The sequence below is a fragment of the Mesoplodon densirostris genome, chromosome 4 (assembly GCF_025265405.1).
Source record: "Mesoplodon densirostris isolate mMesDen1 chromosome 4, mMesDen1 primary haplotype, whole genome shotgun sequence".
Lineage (NCBI taxonomy): Eukaryota > Metazoa > Chordata > Mammalia > Artiodactyla > Ziphiidae > Mesoplodon > Mesoplodon densirostris.
In genome coordinates, this window is record NC_082664.1 from 125,558,371 (window position 1) to 125,581,104 (window position 22,734).

The 22,734-nt window shown below is 53.9% G+C and overlaps 2 protein-coding genes across 14 annotated transcripts in view; both read left to right on the forward strand.

The window, feature by feature from the left end:
- The window catches only part of CLN6 (CLN6 transmembrane ER protein), a 52,439-nt gene extending 48,025 nt beyond the window's left edge, over window positions 1-4,414 (forward strand). For 6 of the 13 annotated variants that reach the window (XM_060097110.1, XM_060097111.1, XM_060097107.1 and 3 more), the window contains 3 exons: window positions 760-882; window positions 2,518-2,798; window positions 2,970-4,351. In XM_060097110.1, coding sequence (XP_059953093.1) covers window positions 760-882; window positions 2,518-2,798; window positions 2,970-3,479 — 914 coding nt within the window. In that variant the 3' untranslated portion in view covers window positions 3,480-4,351. Of the gene's footprint in view, window positions 1-759; window positions 883-2,517; window positions 2,889-2,969 lie in introns of those variants that run through there. The other 7 variants (XM_060097112.1, XM_060097106.1, XM_060097115.1 and 4 more) reach the window with 7 other exon arrangements.
- Window positions 4,415-10,381: 5,967 nt separating this feature from the next.
- Window positions 10,382-22,691, forward strand: CALML4 (calmodulin like 4). Its single transcript, XM_060097120.1, has 6 exons — window positions 10,382-10,491; window positions 10,592-10,622; window positions 15,428-15,568; window positions 17,162-17,350; window positions 18,698-18,790; window positions 20,021-22,691. The coding sequence occupies exons 1-6, from the start codon at window positions 10,489-10,491 to the stop codon at window positions 20,116-20,118; spliced, it is 555 nt and encodes a 184-aa protein (XP_059953103.1). The 5' UTR covers window positions 10,382-10,488; the 3' UTR covers window positions 20,119-22,691.
- The last annotated feature ends 43 nt before the right edge of the window (window positions 22,692-22,734 follow it).

The following is a 22,734-nucleotide window of genomic DNA, read 5'->3' on the forward strand; positions in this document are numbered from 1 at the left end:
GAGGAGAGAGGAAGAGAGGCTGGAGAAACGAAGGAGCAGGAGAGGACTGGGAGGGCGCGGGGGCACATGAGGGGCAAGAGGGAAGGTGGGGAAGGAGACAAGGTGGTGCGTGGGAAGAGAAAGGGGGGGGTGTGATGGCACAGGTGCGTGGGGAGAGCAGCCTGTGTGTGGAGAGGAGAGAGGGCGGTACCTTTGGGGTGAGATGGTGTGTGTGTGGAAAGGGGGTGAGGCTGTGGGCTGAGTGTGGGTGAAAGGGCTTCACAGAGCTCCTTGGAGTCCTCTGGCAGGTGCTGTCCCCCCCACCCACCTTATTTTAAACTGGGACCTCGGGCCTCTCCCTCCTCGACCCTGCTGGGTACACCCCTTTCCAGGGCAGTGAGGGGCCGGGACTGCTGGTATTTGGGTGCGTACACGAGGCAGACACACACACACACACACACACACACACACACACACACACACACGGAGTGAGTGGGGTGGCCAGCGCCGTGTGGGAGGGAGCTGCCCCTCCCCGCACCCCCCAGCCTGCGGGGCTCTGACCGGCATGTGCTCAGGGAGCAGACCTCATCTTCCTGCTTCCCTCCTGGACCCCCTGCTCGGTAAAGGCTGCCAGGGAAGAGTGCCACCCGAACCAGGCATTTTTGTAAACCATGAAGTGAGACTGCATAGGATGGTGCTGGGAACCAGTACAAGGATGGGCGGGGAAGAGGCCCTGGGTGGGGGCAGCTGGGCGGCTCAGCACTGGCTTCCCTGCTGCAGGTACATCCCCTTCTTCCTCATCCTCTTCATGTACTTCAGCGGCTGCTTCACTCCCACCAAAGCTGAGAGCTCAATGCCAGGGCCAGCCCTGCCCCTGGTGGTGCCCAGCGGCCTGTACTACTGGTGAGTGGACGCTGGACCTGGGGTGCGGGTAGGCTGGGAGCCCTTAGTGAGCCAGGGAGTGAAAATGTGCTCTTGACCACAGGGCTGCTGTGTGACCCCAGATGAGACTCTCCCTGTTGAGGTCCCTGCTTCCTCCTCTTTCAGTGGGGACTGTGACTGCCTTATGGTGGCCGCTCTGTGACCAGGAAGCCAGGCCTGAGTGTGACCTCTTCACATTCAGAGTGCAACCTCGGGGCCAGTAGAATCCATCTCCAACACCAGGCCCTGTAAAGGCCTCGGGACCTCAATTTACTCCTCTGTGAAATGGGAATAATACCCACCTGTCTCCCTTTTAGGACATGGTGAGAATCCAGGGGGAGAGAAAGGGGCTTTGTAAACTATGGAGCATCATGGAGATGACAAGGACAGATATGTGGGGAATTCCATGGCCTCAGGGGCTACATGCCTGGTTTCCTTTTCCCTCCAGCTCTCTCTTCCCATTCCAGAGGATCCAGGCCTCAGCCAGCCTCCTACCCCTCCTCTGTCACTTCCGTTCTGGAGAAAGGCTCCCCTGGGGGTTGTGGGTGTCCTGGGAACAACTAGCCCTTCTCTGGTGGGAAGCCTCCAGCCAAATGAAAAGGGCCTCCTCTCCTGGGGCCAGCTCCGGCCCACCTCCAGGGGCTGCCCTTGGCCAGCAGTGGGGGTCCACCAGGGCAAATCCGCATGCCCGCTGAGGGCAGGATTAAGAGGAATGGGTGGCAACTACAGCTGGAGGGAAAGAGGTGAGACGTGGGAAGGAACTTCGGCCCGTTCTTACCCATAGCACTACCAGAGTGATAGCTACAGGAGGCCGTTTATTGGACAATATGCTTTTCCAAGTACGTAGTTCTTGAGAGATAGGGCCATTTATGCCCCTTTATGAGCAAGAAAACAGAGGCTCCAAGATGTCTTGTAAATTCCCCAAGGTGACACAGCCACTAAGTTGCAGAGCTATGTAGTTCCTTGAGTGGGATGGGTCAGCATTGCGGTTCTCTCTATAGGCAGGGGAGTGGACGAGATAACCTCTCAGAAGCCCTCTAGCCAGTGTTACTGAGTTCCTGGCCACATGCTAGGTACTGCCTTAAGAGCTGGAGAGAACCCTGGGAGATGAGACTGTCCCAGCCTTCAAGGAGACAGTAATGACAGCTCCCTTCAGCTGAAACTGCATCCGCCAACTCGGACGCCTTTAGGATCCAAGCTGGTAACAGACATGCAGGAAGCAGGCGTCGAGTGAGGCAGTAGGGAGTGGTGGGGCCTGGGGCACAAGCTGCAGAACAATGCGCTCTAAAGGCAGCAGCTGCTTTCTCCTCATCAGTTATTGTGATGTGGGAATACAGGCCTAACGTGAGCAGGGAAACCAGAACTCCACATTGGCAGGTAATCTGTTACTTACATACTGGCAACAAACTCAATGTTTTAACAAATAGTAACTCTACAAGCCAAATCAATACGCTGCGTATGGGCCATGGCTCAGAGTGACGTGGTTGCCTCAGCCCCTCCCTCGACGTGCTAACCTGACCGACTGGGTGGGCAGCCTGGTACTTGGGTAGAGGGAGGGATGCCGGGCAGGATGGGCTGTCACGGCACCCACCTCCGCTCACGCACGGGCCTCCTTAGGTACCTGGTCACCGAGGGCCAGATCTTCATCCTCTTCATCTTCACCTTCTTCGCCATGCTGGCCCTTGTCCTGCACCAGAAGCGCAAGCGCCTCTTCCTGGACAGCAACGGCCTCTTCCTCTTCTCCTCCTTTGCCCTCACCCTCCTGCTCGTGGCGCTCTGGGTCGCCTGGCTGTGGAATGACCCCGTGCTCAGGAAGAAGTACCCGGGCGTCATCTACGTCCCCGAGCCCTGGGCCTTCTACACCCTCCACGTCAGCAGCCGACACTGAGTCCGGAGGGGTATGTGCACCCCAGATCCTCACCCAACCTCAGGCTGCACGGGGTGTCAAGCCACCTGACTGTGGGCAGCCAGAGCCCAGCCCTCCCCGCCACCCACCGGCCTGATCTCAGGGTCTGGCAGTGGTCTCTGATCTCCCTCTGCCAGAAGCTCTCACTCCCTCCCCGCTCCAGGATCGTGGCACCCCTTCGTGTGAGGCTGATTTCAGGTTTCTGAGTGGCCGCCGAAGGCAGAGTTCTCACGCGCTTGCACTGTTCCCTGAGCCGCTCACTAGGGGTGGGGACGTCGTGAGGCTCTTCAGTCAGCTTTGTCTCAGCTTCAGTCTCTGCCTGCCACCAGCAGGCCTGCTCCCAGGAAAGGGGCCCTCGTTCCCCATGGGATGCCCCCCCCCCGCCTCCCCCGAGGCACTGGGGCCCGGTCTCCTCCCTTGGCTGCGGACCCTCGGCCTCATTTCCCAGCAGTGCTGGCCTGCGTGTGTGCAGGGGTCTCGGGGGCCTGCCCCGCCTCCTCTCCTGTGCTCTCAGGGAGCCCTGTGCCTCAGAGCCTCCTTTCACCCCGCATGCAGTGATCCCCCAGCCCCTGTCAGCCCCCGTCTGCTGGCAGCATCAGGGGTGAGAAGTGTGACTAAAGGCGGTGTGGAGCCCAGCCTGGCTGGCTGCTGCTGCTTCTTACTTTGGGAGTGAATTTGGGAGGCAGGAGGAGGGTGGTCCCTGGAGCAGGGGAGGGAGCGGCTGGTCTGGGGCCCAGGCAGGAGCCCTGGGCTGACCCCAAGGGCCCACTCGGCCCTGTGTGGCTGAGAGCAGGTGTTGCCACTGTCCGCTGGCCCTCCATGCCACTTGGTACGATCCTGCGGCTGGGGGTCACCTCAGGAGCAGGAAGGGCCTCCTCTAGGTCCCAGCTCTCTTCAGAGGAGTCTGGGGGAGGTCACAGGGGTGGGGACCAGCATAGGGCATCTCCAGACCTGCCCCTCAGAGATGTCCCACTGAGCCTCCCAGCTGTGCTGCCAGCCTGTCCCAGGGGCTGGAGCAGAGAGGGTGCCCTTTGGGGGAAGGTGGCGAGCCTGGTTTGTGGGAGGTTGGCACTTAGCCTTGGGCAAGTTGTTTAATCCCTTGGGGCCTCAGCTCTTGATCTTTGAGGGTCTCAGCCTCACCACACAGCCACCAGGGGCTTTGTGGGCTACCGTTACTAGAAAACACAGGGGAGGGCCACGCTGAACAGGAGACGCATCATCGTAGGCCATGTTGTGATGAGAGAAACACCTTTTGAGGAAAGCAGCTTTGTTTTTCAGGCTTGCTGCTGAGGCATGTTACAGCACGGTAACCCTCCTCACACCCAGAGTGTGGACATAAAGACTGTAGTTAAGGATTCCCACTTTGCTTTTCCCAGGCACCTTTTAAAATAACCACTCAGCATTTAAACCCATAAAAACCTGGTGACCTCCACCCCTACCGTTTTATGATAGGTGCTTGGTACCCTGCTCTCTTCTCCCTCAGGACCTGGGACGGAGGATGGTCCTTCGCCTGGCTCATTGCGCCCCCTGGCGTCTGGGATCTGGAATAATAAATCTTGTGGCTCTACTTACTTCGTGTGGTGGGTGTATTGAAACTGCCTTCAGTCAAAAGGACCCCATGGGTTTCATTTCCCGAGTGGGAGCTGGATGCCGAGGGAGCTGCCTGCCGCCCCCGCGTGGGTGGCTTGTGCCCCCTGACTCAGCAGGTCACGAGTCTGCACATTCTTAATTCATAAGCCAGCTGCGGCCTTTGAGCACATAAGGGCCCCCACCTGCCCAGCAACCTCGTTTGACTCCTTCCCTGCCTCAAGGCCACTGTTAACTCCAAAGCCTGCTCCAGGCCTGTTCTCCATAGAGAGATATTAATGGATATCGTCTGAGCAGGCATAGGCCTGGTTATGTGGGGTCTGAAGCTTATACAATTTGGGGGGTGCTTGATAAGAAAACAGTAAAAAAAAAAAAAAAGTGAATAAAAAATTAGGTATGAAAACGAGTGTTTAGAATGGTAAAGAAATCACAGCAAGTTATTGGAGCCTTGGAGAGTCATGCCCCTCTTGACCAAGATCTCTTTGGGCAGTTTACTGAAAATGTTGCCCTAGAAATACTTAATTGCAACCTGGCTTCCCTCCACCTAGAAAACTCTAGGCCAATGGTTTTCAAAGTATGGCCCTGACTGGCAGCATCTGGATGGCAGGAGAAAATGCAGATTCTTTTCCCCTTTCACCTGCTGAATCAGAAATTCTGGTGATGGGGCCCTTCAGGTGAACAAAATCTCAGCCCCCAAGTTGCATTGGAGGGGGTTTCTGTTTTGTGTTCTGAGTTGAAGTGTGGCCTACACACAACAAGGTAAAGCGTACACCTTGAGAATTTTTGTATAGTGAACCCTCAGGTAGCCACCACCCCGTGCAGGTGTTTTCAGTCATGAGAAACACCCCTTAGAAACACCTAGAAACACCTAAAAAAAAGGAGTTGGCCAGGGTGTCTCAGTTGGTGTGCCTTTGGGGACACAGCCCCAAACTCTAGCACACACTGACCTAAACTCAAGGAAATGTCACGTGTATGCTCAGGCCATTCAAGATGGCTATTCTCTTGCTCTGTACATCCCCAGCTCGACCAGGCCCTGCTTCACTCCCATGACTATCTAATCCTCTTAATTGTAGGGCTTAACTAGTCCCTGGTAACTGATGAGCCCACCTGAAGTCAATTCCCCTATAACTGGTAACCTCCTTCCCCCGCAGAGCAGCAAAGATGGCTGCCGAGTCCTGTCTGCCGCACGCAGCGCGGTGTTGCTCCAGGATGTTGCTTCAAACGTGTAAGATCCCCTATCCAACAAATCACTGATGTCTCTGTCACTGTCCCTGGGCTGTTCCTTTGGTCTCTAGGCTGGGCCACAACAAAGCTTGCAGGCCTGCGGGAGTGCAGCCCAACAATTGGCGAGCCAGCCGAGAAGCCAAGGAAACTCCCGGGCGCACCGAGATGTCAGGGAACAAGGACGGGGAATGGAAAGTTGTGAGGAATCCGGGGGTGGCCATCCACTCGTGTGCGGGGCCCTGTGGCGTCTGTCCTTGATGAATGAGGGCCGCCAAGAGACTGGCGAATCCACAGACCGCCCCGAGGGTGTTGCAGAGATGTCGCTGCTATTACTGTGGGGAAAAAAGCTAGATGGTGGAAGGGGTGGCTGTGGCTGTGGGCTGGCTGCTGCTTTGGAGGCTGAGAAAGGCCACAGACACTGAGCAAGTGCCCAAGGCTCAGCTTAGGGGCCTACAGGTAGGATGCCAGGCTGGCCCAAACCAAAACTGCCGGAACGTTAATGGCCAGATTGAGGGAACAAGATGGGAAACAGACATTTAGCTCGCCACGCTGCGTGGCTGAAGGGAAGGCAGCTTCCCCGACAGGGAGTCCAGATGGTTGGGGCCCGTCCAAATGGGAACCCCAAGGCGTGGGACCCTACAGAGAGCACTGATGAAGAGGAAGAAGATTGGGACGAGGTCATCGAGCTCCCTGTCCCCCAGGCACAGATGAAGCGCTCTTTTCTCCCCCAGAGTGGAGGCAGCTGACCATCAGGCCCTCCCCCATCATAATGATGATATTCTGTTAACCTCAGGGTCTGTTTCCCGTTTCAAAGTAGCAGCCCCCACGCTTGGAGCTCATTTGACAGCAGAGGGATGGCTGGGGAATGCAGACAGAAGGCAAACACCTGGATGACCTGTCAAATACTTGGGTGTTATCTGGTCAGGTAAGCCCAAAGTGGTACTCAGCAGTTACTGGCAAAATGCAAGCACACCTGTGACCCATCACCCCGAAACAATTACAGACCTGGCTAGGGCTGTTGGGCTATTGGAGGCCTTTCATCCCGCATCTGGCCCAAAATTTTGATCCTTATTCAAGCCTGTAAAGAGGGGAGCTCAGTGGGAGAGGACCCCGGGGGAGGAAGATGCCTTCACCCTAGCCAAGGTGGCTGTTAAACAGATCCAGGGCTTTAGGGATATGAACTCAGGGACAGGCTTGTGAGTTGGACATGGCGAGTTACCTGAGGTTTGGTTGGGGCCTGTGGTAACAGCGTAATCACAAGAGTGCCCTTGGGCTTCTGGTCCCACCCGTGGAAGGGGGCGGGATAACAATGCCGTGTGATGGAACAACAGCTCTGTGCAATCTACGATGCTTCACAACAGGTGAAAGACATCCCAGAAGGCACCCCAGTGACTGTATGTACTCAGGATCCCACAGCTGAGTGGCTAAAGGATACCTTCCAGAAACCCAAGTCCGGGCATGCACAAGTCCAAGCCATAACTAAGTGGCATGTCTGTTGAAGGCAACGTAGCCCTTGACCTACTGGCCCACTGAGTGCAGAGTTACAGGCTGAGGCCTGGTTACCTACACCATGGAGGACCCCACCGGCCTGACAGAGAGAGCTGATCCTCCTGAGATACCTCCTTTAGTGGAAGAAGGCACAGGCTCCATCCCTTGGGAGGTTTCGTACACTGATGGGTTGGCCTGGGGTGATCAGTGCAGGTGAGCAGCAGTGGCCAGCCGGCCTGCAACGGACAGCATCTGGATGGATACACTGGATAGCCCAGGAGTGGATGGTGGCGGGGCGACCCTATGGGGAAAGGGCCCTGATAGCGACCAAGGAACCCACTTTATGGGCCACGAAATTCAGGTATGGGCTGATGAAAATGACAGACACTGGCATTTCCCCCTGCGCTACAACGCCCCTGCTGCTGGGCTAAGCAGAGGGATGAATGGACCACTTAACCAGCTAGTGAGACTGGGAACCCGCTCTCTTGACATGTGGACCAGGATGCTAACTCAGCCCCTCCGAGCTATAACTGAACATACCAGGAGCAGTCAACCCAGTGCCTGCAGCACGTTAACCCAGAAGCAACTAGGCAACACCATCCAAGTTCAACTGTTGACCACCGAAGGACCAGTACTGATCAGGACAGTAACTTGTTTTCACCCTGGCCACCGGACCTATTCCTAGGGGAACCCAGTACAAAATGGCCTGGGGCTCGCAGGTAGGTCTCCGGCGGTTTGGGTTTGCCACTTCATGGGGAATAGGATTAGAAAGGGACTTACAGGCTTCACCTGTCCTCCACTTGGCCCTACCTAACACCACTAAGGTAATTAATCCAGGCCCCTATTGGAGCAAGCACCATTATATGAACCCTATGGTCTGTTATATGCCCTCTCTTGGCTGAGGGGACTGAGGGTGGACAGACGGTGTGGGACTGCAGGCTGGGATGCAGACCACAGGTAGGGATGGTGTGATCTCAGAATGCTGTTACTGCTTGTATTGGCTTCAGGGCCATGATATTCCCCCCATCTTGTGCCTGTAAAACATCTCTATATTTCGTCTCTAGCCTGAGCAGAGGGAATCTGTTTGGGAACTGGGCAGCAATGGTGGCCTCGCCATTGGTAAGTCTGACTGCTGGGTCTACAGCGAGATGCTATTGTCATCCTCCTCTGGACTTCCATGAAAAGTTGACCCAATAAGTGCCTGGCTCCAAAGTCTGCCTACCTCTTGGACTCTTGATACTCCTTAGCAGCTGTTGGCTCTGTTGCATTTGTGGTATTTGGTTGCAGTGCCCTCTGCATACCTGACCCCAGGGATATGGCGGAAGAGGGTCAGACCAAGATTGTAAGGGTCACATAGGGTGTGTAGGGGTGGAGTGTATGGTCAAGCCGTTCAAGATGGCTGTTCTCTTGCTCTCTGTACACCCCCAGCTCAACCAGGCCCTGCTTCACTCACATGACCATCCAATCCTCTTAATCATAGGCCTTAATCAGTAACTACTAACTACCTATGTGTTTTTGCCCCTGCCCCAGCTGCTGGTGCGCCTGGTAACTGAGGAGCCCACCTGAAGTCAATTCCCCCTGTAACTGGTAGCCTCCTTCTCCCCTGGAGTAGCGAAAACTGCCGTGTCCTGCCTGCCACCTTCCATCCACAGTGGGGAGTCGCTCCAGGATGTTGTTTTGGACATGTAGGATCCCCTATCCAACAAATTGTTGTTAATCTCTGTCGCTGCCTCTGGGCTTTTCGGTCTCGAGGCTGGGCTACTACAAGGCCCAACAGTCATGTCTCCTCCAAGAGACCCTTTCCAAACACAGGGTGATTCCGAGGAAGCACTTGGCCCGGCCCTGCCGGCCTTCCCCCCAGGCCTCTGCTCTGTGCTCCCCACCCTCCCAAGCCCCCACCTGACGTCCTGTCTCCTCTTCTTCCGTAAGGCTGTTAGTGAGAAGTTCCCCTCCTCTCCTGCCTCCCTCCGGTCTCTCCTCTACTCAGCCCAACCGGGAAGAGTGCGAATCCTCCAGCTGAAATTCTCTGGGTCTAGAAACGGGTGTGAACAGGTGACTCAGGAGACACGAAGTGGAGGAAAAGAGAACCTTCCACATGGAGGTGGTCTAAGGGACAAAGGAGGGCCCCAGCTGTCCATGTGCCAATTACCGACGCATCCCTCTGCGCACGTGCAGCCCCTTTCTAGGACCCACTTGTCCCTGGTCCGGGAGCTCTGGTGCAGTGCACAACATGTGCAGCCGTACGTGTCGGTCCTGACAAAGTGGGTGGACCCTGGAGTTGGAGCCCACAGGCAGGACAGCCACGGACAAGGGATATAACAGGTGTCTGGGAGAAGAACGGGGAGAACCCAGCTGTGCCCAGCGCTGTAGCTCCAGGGAACTGCCCCCCTCACTTCCTCAGTGGGTGTGGGGAGGGGTAGGGGGCAGCACAAACCACTGAGAAATGGGGAGAGTCAGCAGCTTCTGCCGGAAGGGGTGGGGGCTGCGGTGGGGAGAGGAAGGAAAGGAAGAAAAAGGGGGAGACTTCCCGGCCGGGAAAGTCACTTAAGAGGCCTCCCTCTGAGCCCCCTGGGCAGCCTGTGGTGGGGCCAGAGACCGCAACGCAGGCATCTACTGCATCCCCACCCCAAACCGCCCCCCCCACCAGAAGGAGGGGAGAGAACTGACACATGCTGAGAACTGACAGTGCACCGGCCATTTGACCAAACAGCCCTGTGACGAGGCCCGTCCAGGACACTGAGGCACAGAGCAGTGAAGTGACATGCCAAAGTCACTCAGCAGAGGGGCCTTAGAGCAACAGTGGCTGTGTCCCTTCTGCATAAAGCATCCCAAGGCTCTGGCAGTGGAGGTGGCTGTGCCGTCACAGTGGGGTTTCCTCCCACCTACAAGGTGGTGTGTGATGAGCCTTAAGTAAGGCGGTGTGCAAAGTGCCCGACACCTAGGAGGAGCCTGTCAGCCCCCAGCTTAGTCCCCGGAGAGAGAGAGGAAAGACCCCCGGAGACAGGGCCAGGGACCCCCTTTCTGTGTGTCACTGACCCCTTCTTAGTGTCCACAGAGGGCTCCCAGGAAGGAACAGCAGTGTTTGTCCTCTGGCTACAGAGCATCAGCCTCCTGATGCAGGATCGAGTGCTGGGGAAGCCCTCGTGCAGCCCCGGTCTCTCAAAATCCAACTTGCCGCTAGCCCAGGCAGGCCGGGCATCAGCAGTGCACGGGAAGCTGGAATCTGACCCCTGGCGTTGGGCCTGGTCTCCATGGCAGCCGTGGATTTATAACCGGGGCCTCCACCCAGCTTGGCGGACTTTCGACTTGAAGCCGGGAGGAAGGGGAACAGGAAGGCCGTTCTGGGAGCAGCGAGCACACGGGTGGCAACCGGAGGCCCCGCAATGGTGAGTGAGGGTCTGTGTGGCCCTGTCGGGCTGTCCTGGGCTGGGGTGGCCCGGGGGGCTTTTGTGGAGTCCCTCCCTGACTGTTCTCTCTCTGCTGCAGGCCAAGTTTCTTTCCCAGGACCAAATTAATGGTAGGTTTGGTTTGTTCTTTCATTAGCAACTCACAGCAAAATATGGGTCTCGTTAGGCAATTTGCTCTGCTCATTTTTTGTTAGTGGGAGGGAAGGAGGTTGGTGGGAGAGCTGGGCCCACCCACAGGCGAGGGGCCGGCGGCTGCAGGGAAGGGCTGGGTTGGAGGTGCAGGTTGGGGGCAAAGCTCGGAGGTAAGAGATGTTGGTGCCGCACTTGTCGGTGTGATTTACAAGAGGGAGTGATAGGAGAAGGAGCTCACTGGGTTTTCCCTCAGAACTTGAGAGCTGGATTTGGGGAAGGAGAGGGAAAGGGGATGGACAGAGAGACACCGCTGTGGCTGAGGACCTAACCAAAGGAGGGGGCTTTGTAGCTGGCTGAGAAAGAGAAAAGAGCCCAGGTTTGCACTCTCAGGCAGGATGCTTCTACGCTCTGGGCCTCAGTCTCCCCATCTGTAAAGGGGGGAAGGTCGGCTTAGGTGGTCTCTGAGGTCCCTTCTGTCCTGACAGCAAGCCTAGTTTTGGTGTTTGGAGCACTTTGTTCCCGGAGTCCCATGACCTGCTGGTCCCCAAGCAGGCTTCAGTTTCCCGCAGTGCATGGTTCTGTTTCCACAAGGCCAAGCCAACAGAGTTGGGTTACACGGAACTCAGGGGCCCAGACCTGGCTGGGGAGGCCCATCTGAGCTCAAGTAGGGAGATGAACTGAGGGTTACCTAGGCAGGGATTCCAGAGTTCTGGGTACCAGGAGTTTGGTCTATAAGGGGGAGTAGGTGGGTGGGTTGTAGGCACCTCCCCACAGACCCCTTGATATCCTTACCCCACGAGGGAGAACAGAGCAGGGAGTCTTAAAACACAAGGCCCAGGGCAGGGGCCCCTCTTGCCCAGGTCTCGAGGCAAGACTTGAGGAGTCTCGGGGCTGGAGTCCAGCTGTCAGCCTCAGCCTTCCCCAACCAACACCTGGCTCTGAGGCTCACCTTCCCTCTGGGGCCTCTGAACCTCCCAGAAGGGAAGAAGGTAAGTTCCCCTTTGTATCTTAATGTCTGACACAAAGAAAGTGACCACAAATGTTAATGAATGAAAGACTGGAGTGGGAAGAGCAGGGACCTTGGAGGCAGTGGACCTGGGGTCCAGTCACCTGAGCCTCAGTTGTCTCATCTGTGAAGTGGGGCTAATGATACTGCCTCACCAGGCTGCTGTGAGAGACACAGCAGATGTCAGCCACGTGCCTGACGCTGGGCCTGTGTGTCACCCAGACATACACGGGGGCCAGCTTGCTCTTGCTAGCGTGAGCCAGACGGTACGGTTCTAAGAAATTTGTGAGCTGGTTGTTAAAATCAGCCATTATTAAATAATGGAAGATGAAAGAATGCTCCAATCCCTCCATCTGTATAAACTTTTTTTTTTTTTTTTTTTTTGCGGTACGTGGGCCTCTCACTGTTGTGGCCTCTCCCGTTGCGGAGCACAGGCTCCGGACGCGCAGGCTCAGCGGCCATGGCTCACGGGCCCAGCAGCTCTGCGGCATGTGGGATCCTCCCGGACCGGGGCATGAACCCGTGTCCCCTGCATCGGCAGGCAGACTGTCAACCACTGCGCCACCAGGGAAGCCCTGTATATAAACATTTTAAAAAGATATCTCATGGGGCTTCCCTGGTGGCACAGTGGTTAAGAATCTGCCTGCCATGCAGGGGACATGGGTTCGGACCCTGGTCCGGGCTGATCCCACATGCCGCGGAGCAACTAAGCCCATGCACCACAACTACTGAGCCTGTGCCCTAGAGCCTGTGAGCCACAACTACTGAAGCCCGCGTACCTAGAGTCCGTGCTCCACAACAAGAGAAGCCACCTTAATGAGAGGCCTGTGCACCACAACAAACAATAGCCCCCGCTTGCTGCAACTAGAGAAAGCCTGTGTGCAGCAACAAAGACCCAATGCAGCCTAATATAAATTTATATATATATTAAAAAATCTCTTGCAGTCAATAGTGCTGAAGATTTCAGTTTAATGAATATAATTTGCACAAAGGCCGAGAAGTAGTTTAATAGTAGATCACTTATCAGATGTAATGATAGTATAGTCATTGGGAAAAGAGTGGCATTCATTGGCATGCAGCCTACCTCACTTATGGTTAAATCAAAACTGTAGGTTGGCAATGGCTACAAGAGCTGTCAAAACTCACTGTGATAATCAATTGGCTAGATGGAATTTATAATCGAGTATATTTTATGATTTGTAAATTGTGTGCTGCACATCCTTAAGTCTATAAAACAAACTATGTACATATATCATCACAGCTGGTTGTTACATTCCGAGCATACAACTGGTGTTATCCTAGGCCCTGGGGAGGATTCTTTCTTGCCTTGGGATATTTGTATTTTCAAAGGGAAAACCTAAAGGGGATTTTTAATTCAATTTATTTAACCCAATTTGTTCTTTCATTCAACAGTTATGAGTCCTTTCTTTGTGCCGGCCCAGTTCTAGGCATTAAAAATATAGCAGTGCACATAATAGCCCCAAATTCCTGTGTTCACAGGGTTCACCTTGCAGGGATGGTGGTGGGGGGGGACAATAGGAAAGTAGTAAAATAAACAGGATGTTGGATGGCCGGATGGCCTATCAGAAGGAGAGCCAGGCAGGGAGAGGAAGGAGGTGTGGAGGTCTCAGGGGGCGGGGCAGCGGGTGGAAGGAAAAGAGCCCTGTTGTTCCAGCGCAGGACTCCAAGTTCAGAGCCAGACTCCCAGGTATCTAAAGGCAGGAAGACAGAACGCGTTTTATGTAACTGAGGGGGTGGGCCCCCATTTGACCCTAGCCCTGCTGATATCAGGGACCATGGGCCCCCGTGGTGCAGGGCACAGGGGCGGGGGGCAACGTGCCCCCCGGTAGAGCCTGGTGGATTCCAGGCCCCAAGAATGTGATGTCCCCACCTGGCCACTGTCGGAAGATGGTCAACTGTCATAGGATGAGGTCTCAGGAAGGCAGCGGGCCCACCCCTCGTGCAGAGGCAAACCAGACAGAAGACAAGGTGGGGTGGCCAAGAGCAGTCCCCAGGAGGGGGAAGGGGAGAGCTGAGTTTAAGCCCTGCACACATGGTGGCCCTCTCTCTCTGCCCCCATCCCCACTGGCACTAGGCCTTCTTGGAGGGAATTAGGTTTTGCAGGAACCAAAGGTGGGGTTAGGCCAGGCTCTGGCCCTGCTTCCCCTGGGCCACTCTAGCCCCTGCCACCAGGTCCTGTTGGTGGTCTGCCCCTCCGAAGCTCAGGCTCTGTAAAGTTCTGAAAGGGTGGAAGGTTCCCATTCAACCTCTCCACAGGCACAAAAGCAGCTAATTGTCTCTAAACCCCACTGCCTGCCCTGCCTTTGATTAGCAACCTCCCTGAAATCCTCCGCTGCCAGGAGAGGCCTTAAGGAGGGACCATGAAAGGGCCCTAGGCCTGGGCTTCCTTTTGCCGTCTCTCCCGCTCTGCTGCCCTCTGGTAGCTTCTGCCCAGGAGTGGAGATCCAGTGTGGCCGCCGGGGCAGAGCAGGCTGCCCACTGCGAGTCTTCTGCTGCTCCAGCCTTCCTTGCCCCATCTGCACCATGGGAACAACGAAGGTACCACCCCCACGGGGTCACAGTGAGGATTACACAAGGGCCTGGGGGGCAAGTGCTAGTAGCGGGAGCTGCGGTTGCTGGTTTTGTTACTATCAGCTCAGGAGCCGCTGGTCTAGCCCTCTGAGGAACCGGCTGGGTGTGGGAAGCGGGAGAGAGCAGGGTGCCGAGGCCAGCGCAGGGCCCTGCACGTTCCCAAGAGGAGCTCAAGCAGGAGCTCTACCCCGTGGGCCCCAGGGACAGGACGAGAGGGGAGTCTTGACCAATTCTGATGAGAGCCCTACCCACAGCCCGTGGTCAGAACCTCTGTGAGGGGCCCCTCATCTTCCCAAGCTCACGGCTGGCCTCACTGTGCCTCCAGGGCTGGGGCTCGGGGGAGATGCAGGTGGGGGTCGGTTCTGCTGGGCCTGGGGGGATCTGTGGATCTGGAGGCTACTCTGCCCCCAGCAGGGGAGAGAGGGTTTGGGAGCAGCAAGCAGGATCTCAGCAGAGCCTGGGACGACGTCCTGGCAGCGCCTCTTGAAGTCTTGAAGGGGGCCAGGGCCTGTGTCAGAGAGCGGCTTGAGAGTTCAGCAGCCTGGAGGCCAGCGGCTGGAGCAGTAGACTCAGAAGTGCCCACAGTTGTGATTATTGTCATCACGTATGAGAGCCTCTCTGCCAGGCCTGCCCAGAGGGGATTTCTGGTCCTTCCCAGAAAGGAGGACCAGTAGCCCTGAGGCATTACTGTCCCTGTTTCCCACATAAGCTGTCTTTGCCAAGGTCCCCTGGGAGTCTGGTGCCCTGCTGTGAGCTCCTGGTCTCCCTGGGCTGGCCCTGGAGGGTGAGAGAGAGCTTTCCTCTGGTTTTAGCCGACTGAGGAAGGGAGCAGGGAGGGCGAGAGGGAGGAGGCAGCAGGGAAGTCAGGAGAGGGAGGGCAGAGGGTTGGCAGATGAAGCAGGACACCTAGTTCAATGTAAATTTCAGATAAACAAATACCTTTATAGGTATATCCCATGCAAAACTTGGGATCGACTTAAACAATGAATACATTTTTTAGAATATCTGAAGTTCGGTTTACCCTGGCAGCCCTGGATTTCTCTTTGCTGTCTGGCCACTCTAGGAGGGGAAGAGGAGAGGGGAGCAGGCAAAAGGAAGGGGAGGGGCAGGAAGAGGGGGAGAGGACGGAGAAGCGGGGTGGAGGGTGAAAGAGGGCTCCTGATTCTCCCTTCTGGGCTTTGGCAGAGTACAAGGAATGCTTCTCCCTGTACGACAAGCAGCAGCGGGGGAAGGTGAAAGCCACTGATCTCCTGATGGTGATGAGGTGCTTGGGGGCCAGCCCGACGCCGGGGGAGGTGCAGCGGCACCTGCAGACTCATGGGATAGGTGAGTGGGCTGGGCCGGGTCAGTTGCCAGGGAAGGAGTCTGGGCTGAGGGTGGGCTCTGAGCCCCACAGCTGTGGTCCTGGGGAAGGCCCGGCAGGCAGGTGCAGATGATTGGGGTGTAAACAGCTCAGTTTGAGGGGTAGGTTGCAGCTGGAGCTCACCGGCTGGGTGCTGTGGAGGCACCTAGCCAGGTGTGCTGTGTATCACTCAGGCTTCCTTGAATCCTCACAGCAACTGGTGACACCCCCATCCCAGAGGACCAAGGGATCTAGGCATTCCAACAAGGTTATCACACACCTGCAGTCCAGACAGTGCTAAGTGATCCCAAAGTTGTTTTGATAGAACAATGTCCCTCTACTATTTGTCATGTGCTTAGCTCAACAACCCAATGAAGGAGGCACTATCCTAATCTGGGTTTTACAGACAAAGATCAAGATTCAGAGCCCATTAGGTAACTTCCCCAAGTGCTTACGCCAATGGTGGAATCAGGCTTGGAACCCAATTCTGATCTCCAAGTGGTTTTCTGGTGATGTGATTATGGGATTTTCATTCCCCTTGTTTCCTGTTTTTGACAATGGAAACATGGTACTTTTCATAACCAAAAACAAGTTTTTTTGTTGTTGCTGGTGGTAGGTTTTTATTTTTTAAAGAAAAAGAGGGAGGGATGTCAGAGGCCAGGATGGCTGTTTGCATTGGTGGCTGGACACTCAGGAAGGAAAGAGAAGGGTGGCCTGGAAAGAACACTTGATCAAGAGCCCATCTGGACCTCAGTTTCCTCATCTCTCAGATGGGCTCCCACCATCTGCTAGCGTTATCCTGAGGTCCCATCCGAGGGTGCCTGAAGTAGCACTGGGAGCCCGTCCTGAGGCCAGCCTGGGCCTGGGGGTGGGCCTCTGAAGGCTTCAAGCCTGGTGATGGGGCGCTTAGCAACTGCGATCCGCTGCTTCCATCTCCGAAGGGGTGGTGGTTTCCTCTGACTTCTGTCTCCTGCAAACAGGAAGCTGTGGTCAGGGGCAGTTCTGACTTCCTGCAGTTGTAGCCCAGCCAGGGCCTGGGCTGAGGTCCCCAGGCATGCCTGGAGGAGGGGTGTGGGCTGGGGGGACTGGGGTGGAGGCTGCAGTGAGGTGAACAGCCTGGGTGGGACAGAGGCTTGAGGCCCCAGGTGGGGGCCATCTGCCCATCTTTGTAGATGTGTTACAGTGGCTGCCAAAAGGGGGGCTAGACATGTTGGTGCACTTCCCTCCAGTTCAGGGCAGGAGAGAAGCATCCAGAAGGGGGTAGAGGAGGCAGTGCTTCATCCTAGTCCTGCCACTGCTCTGAGGTGACTCTACGCTCTGAGCTTCTGTCTCCTTAGTGGGCAAAATGTGATGATAACCAGTCACTAAGGGGTTGTTGGGAGGATTAAATGAGGCATATCCATGGTGGGAACTCAGCAGGACAGGCTGCATCCTCTTCCCCATGACCACTGCCTCCATGATGGTGCTTCCTGAGTTAGGTGGCCCTCGAGCTGGCCATGAAGGCCGGAACCCAGCTGCCTTCCTCAAGAGAAGCCTTTTCCTCCCTGCTCACTCTGCTGTGTTTGGGGGTTTCCTAGACAGAAATGGAGAGCTGGATTTCTCTACTTTCCTGACCATTATGCACATGCAAATAAAACAAGAGGACCCAGAGAAGGAAATTCTTTTGGCCATGTTGATGGCGGACAAGGAGAAGAAAGGCTACATCATGGCGTCTGAACTGCGGTCAAAACTCATGAAACTGGGAGAGAAGCTCACCCACAAAGAAGGTAATGGCCTGGGTCCCTCTTTTCCAACAGCAGGCGATTAAGGGGTTGGGGGAAGGACACCAAAGCCCAATCCATGCCACCCGGGTTATGTAGGCACTGCATTTGATGGATGCCCCAGAAGGTTGTGACTAGATGTTGAGCTTGGTGAACTCTGGATTGGATCCCAGAAAAGAACTAGGGACCCTGTGGGTGGCAGGAGAAATTAGCCAGGGTGAAGGGGCGGCTTGGGGAAACCCAGTTATGATCTACTTGGGCATCACACTGTGTTCTAAACTTTCACTGTGGGCCTTCATTTAGTGATTATGACATCTCTGGGAGCACTAGTGTCCCCCTCATACTGATTAAACAGGTGCAGTGAGTGGCTTGTAACAGAGCTAGGAGCTACATGCAGGTCTATTAGACACTTGGACCCCCGCCCCCCAGCCCCTCTCAGGCTCTTTCCTCTAACCACAGCTGTCTTCTGAAGCTGCTACTGCTGCCAAGTTTCTAAACTGAGAAACTTTGCTCCCTTTCCTCACGACTCAGCCAGCTCTAAGAGCTTTTCCAGAAGGGGCGTCCGTGGTGGTCTTTGACTCCTACCTTCCCTGCCTTCCTACCTCAGAGAGGATGAGAGTCTTGGGTCTTCTAGTTAAGCCCGATGTCCATGGTAAGGGCGACCCCAATGTTGGGCCCTTTGCAGGTGTTCTCCCAGCCTGCCTGGTGGGCCCCAGTCCAGCCACGGCAGCCATGCCAGGTTGCTGCTAGAGTCCACACCCACCAACCCCAGAGGCTGGGATTTCTAGTTAGGCCACTGGGCCACTGCCTATGATTGAGGCAGGAGGAAAAAGGCTTCAATAGTGATGGGCCTTTAGCCTTTGGTTAAATCACAACAAACAGACTTGAATCCTGGCTCCCCCTCATTCTGGGGGACCTCAGGTGAGTTTCTTAACCTCTCTCACCCTCCTCAGTTTCCTCGTTGGGAAATGAGGTTACAAGAGACAATCCCTCAGGTCCCTCCCAAAGCTAACATTCTATAAAGCAGTCTGCTGAGATTTTATCTGCAGTCACAAAGGCACAGTGCAAAGCATGTAAAAATAGCTCTACAGAAGGCAGATGGAGCTTCCCCCGCTTTTTCAGGCCGACAGCTATCACGATCTCATCTTTCATTGTGGCTGTTTTAATGTGAACAGGGAAACACGGGCTCTCCTTCCCTCCCCGGCTCTCAGGACACTGCTTGGGCTTTTATGTACCAAGTGGAGTGTTTGTTAGCAGAGGGCCAGCAGGGGCCTTAATTCTTACGGTTAATGATCTGTCTAAAGCAATACCACAGCCCCCAAACTCAAACATATCTCTCATTTGTTTAACCAGTAAAGAAACATTTCAAAGAAACTGACAATGTCTTCCAGACAGAGACCGATGTCCCTTCCTCTGGCTGTGGGAGAAGGAAAGATGATACTAGAAGTAAGACTCCTTTACGCTCAGTGATTGAAAGAAAAGCTTCAGTTTTACTACAGAAGCATCCTTGGAGCTGCTGAGATAGATAGCTGGGAGGGAGGCCTCCTTTGCGACCCGGTTCTTTGTGGGTTCACAGGGAACCGCCGTTCTACCCAGAAGGCATCACCAGACTCCAGCTGCCCCTCTTCTGGACAGTTGGAGGCTGCAGTGGTTGGTGTTAGACCTGTCCATTGGGATGGTTTTAACCAAGTGGTTGATGGGTAGAAGCATCTCTATGAAATAAGATAAATTACAGTCTCAACATTCTGAAAATACTCAGAAATACTATCAGCTTAAGCACAGAGCACAGTAATTACATTTTTGGAGAAGGATGGTTAAGCAGGAAGTCACAGGATATTTTCTAACAGCTACCCAGGATTATGTTGGGGACGCCTAGGGCCGGGGAAGTTAACACAGAGCAGTGAGATAGTTTTGTAAGAGGGTGAGGATGGTCCTGAGAAACCACCGTGGAAAAGTGTAACCTGAAATGGCTCTTCTTGTCAACTCCTGGGACAAGCTAGTATTTTGTCCCAGGGATCCAAAACCAGTAACTGTAGGGGTTTTGGTTTTTTCTTTTTTTGAGCAACATTAGAGAACAATGGCAGTTTTTTGTAGGCTTTGAGCTTAGACACAGTTGAATATATTTTCTCTTATACTACCCCACCCCCGAAACGCACTTTTTAAAAGAGGTGATGGTGGCAGGTACCACTTGTCACTGAGCCCCCTCGGGGTGGGGGGGTGTCAAGCTGGAAGGCAGACTGGCAGGTCAGGGGCAGGCCAAAGACTGGGCTGGGGGGCCCGGGATGGAGCTGCAGAGGGTCTATCTGTTCTGCAGGGGGCTGAGACAGTGGGCTGTAGAAGGTAAAATTCATGCCAAAGCTTTCTGGAAATACTGGCACAGGGGCCAGACGTTTTCTGAAGGGGAAAAAAAAAGCACAAGGTGGTTTCAGTGACTGAACCCTTACCAGTACACTCCTACCCTGGCCCCTGCAGAAAGCCTGATGAACTCAAAATTGGATACATGGTCTCCAAGGGGTAGGGGGTGGGTTGTCCTGTTCCCTCCACTGGTTTATTTCCTCATCTACGGGAACAGTCAATTAGACGCTCAGGGAAGACCTCCAGGGAGTCCCAACCCCCAGCTGGATGTCCTATAGCAACACTAAAGCCAAACTGAAAAATTAATGTGATTTATTGCAGTGGATGATCTTTTCAGGGAAGCAGATATTGAACCTAATGGCAAAGTGAAGTATGACGAATTTATCCACAAGATCACCATTCCTGTGCAGGACTACTGAATGAGGAGAAGGCAAGAGAGCCTCCCCTGGGCCGGAAAACTCAAGACTGATGAATCTTTAAAAAGAAAAGCGTTCCTTTCACTTGCGGGAGATGGCAAACACAGCAAGATGACATACCTGACCACAGGAGAGGGTAACTTAGCAAGGAAACGAAACGATTTCAGCTACAGTATTAGCATGTCTTTAATAAAAGACTGTCACTGATTTTAATAACTAACTACCATCAGTCTAGCCCTTTATATCATGGAAAGAGCCTATGGTTTAGAGTTGGGCCAGGGTTCCAGTCCTGACTCTGCCACTTCCAAGTCAGGTGATTTTGGGCAAATCATTTCACCCCTCAAAGGCTTAGGATCCTTCCTCACTGAGGTTGGATTCCTACTTCTTACCTCATGGAGCCTGTTGAGAATGGGCTTCAAAAGGTCTCTGCAAATTGTAGGGCACTGTGTAATCCTGGGTTGCCATGGCCGTGCTTCTCCGAAAAAGGGCAATTTACCGAAAGACTAATTTGGGTGCTAGAATCATCTTCCGCATTTCCAAGATAAAGCTAGCTGAGAAACAGCAACAAGCAGAGAGCTCAAACTATGGCAACAGTTCTTGCAGCACCACAGGGTCACATACAAATTCTCATTCCCAGTGCATACTAATGTAGTTCAGGATATTCATTCACAAACAGGATAAAAAATAGGTTTAAAACAAGGCAGCATCAGCTAAACCCTGGGAAGAGTGATCTGACTACACCCCAAACCAAAGGAAACCAGATGTGATGAGTTGCATTCACTGAGGCCTTGCAGAGCTTGAGACCTGTTATGATGCTTCGGTCAGAATTCTGAGCTCCTCCCTGACCCATGATCAGAGAGGTTCATGGGACTGGGATGGTCTGCTCAAGTGGGCCGAACTAATGATGGTTTCAAGCCATTTCCTCAGGACTAATGGAAAGTAATAAGGGGATGGAACAGGCCACAGCCATGACCCAGCGAGAGCCCTGGAAAACAATAGTAGGGGTACTGGTCCTGCCGGGAGCTTTTCCAGCACAAGTGGCTTTTTAAGTTAGTTATGTAGCCAGGAGGTGCCAGGCTGGTGCTGCCTGTGCACTCATCAAAGTTGTGGATCCATTGCTAGCGCCAGCACAGCCCTAAAACGGGCTGGCGTCACACACCAGCATGCTGAGCGGGGAGCAAGGCAGAACCCTTAACTCCAGAGATTTTCATCCTTATATGTATCAAAACTGGGATCTCTGGGCTGTGGCTTTTTCTAATTGTGCCTTAGTGGCTAAAGCAAAAGAAAACCAAATTAAGAGGGAGGTGCGTCTCTGGGGAGGTTTACACAGAACACAAATCTAAAGGGCCAGGAACAAGGGAAACTTCAGGGGACAAAACAGTCACAGCCTTAGTGCAGCTATCTCATGATGCTGCACGGCCTCAGACCAAATGGAGGTCCTGAGAAAGGAGAGCCGCTTTCATTTCCCCAACAGTGTAACTGCCAATGAAGTGAGTAGAAATTCCTAGGAGCTGTAGAGACGGCTTCTGTGGGGGCAGGCAATATATGGGCCCCAAAACACCAGCCTGTGATCGTCAACCTGGGGATCTTAGGCTCACACGGTACAGGGGCAGATCCAGGTTTTGTGAGGTCTGAGGGTTATACGATTCGGCAGCCTTCTTTAAGAATATTACAGTAGAAATACAGAATTACTAGGGCTGCTCCTGGGACCCTGGAAGAGACCAGAGCAAGTGAGGGGCCCTGGTGCTTAAACTTCATTACCTTCGTGGTAAATCCATCTGAGGGCTGGTTAGATGTTGGCACCCCATGTTGAACTGCTGTATTTCACTTTCAGGCAAGGCTCAAGGGTCCTAGTGCGCCACATTTCTTTTTAACTCATCGTGGACATGAGGAAGTTAGTCCTGCACAGCCACTCTGGAATACCAAGGATTAGACAGTAGATACCTGTGATTTAGATGGGACAGGAAAAGGAAGTTCTGGGCTATAACAATAAACGAGGGTACGTTCCCTCAAAGCTTTGTCTTCATATGCCACTGAATGGTACCCGTATGGTTTCAAAGCAAGTTTTATGAATCTCATTTGCCTAACAGGAATCTGAAGTAGACCTTGCCAAAAACACATAAGTGGTGTGTAATGGCTTTGAGAACCTGGGGCTCGTGTCCACTGACTCAGTGTTCCTCATTAAGGGTGTTCAGTGGGTAGGAGTCCAAGATCCTGGGATGTGCTCTGATTTAAACTTCTACCGCAGGAAAGGCTCTGACACTACCCCATGTCTGGGTTTCATGCTCATTCCTGAAATTCCTGTTGGTTTACCTAGCACCAAGTATTGTTTGCAAAAAAAGGCCACAGTGCTCTTAACAATCAAATTGCAGATTAAACAGATTTAAAACTAAACGGATGATGTGGTTCATTATAAAGCTAGCCATATTTCAGTAAGAAAGGGGAATGATAGCTGTATATTTGTTACTTACCTCAAAGCATGTTGCAAGAGAATGAGTTACTTGTCATGCTTTGAAATCTCTGGATCAAAGGGGCTCTGGAAGCACAAAGCATTGTCACTTTTTCTCATAGGGATTGTCCCCTTGTATACGCAGCAGTGTATTTTACAGAAGACAAATT

Coding starts and splice junctions, on each gene's coding strand:
- CALML4 (XM_060097120.1), top strand. Junction 10,623..15,427: donor TTCCCAGGACCAAATTAATG/GTAGGTTTGGTT, acceptor GGGCTTTGGCAG/AGTACAAGGAATGCTTCTCC. Junction 17,351..18,697: donor GAAGCTCACCCACAAAGAAG/GTAATGGCCTGG, acceptor TTGTTTAACCAG/TAAAGAAACATTTCAAAGAA.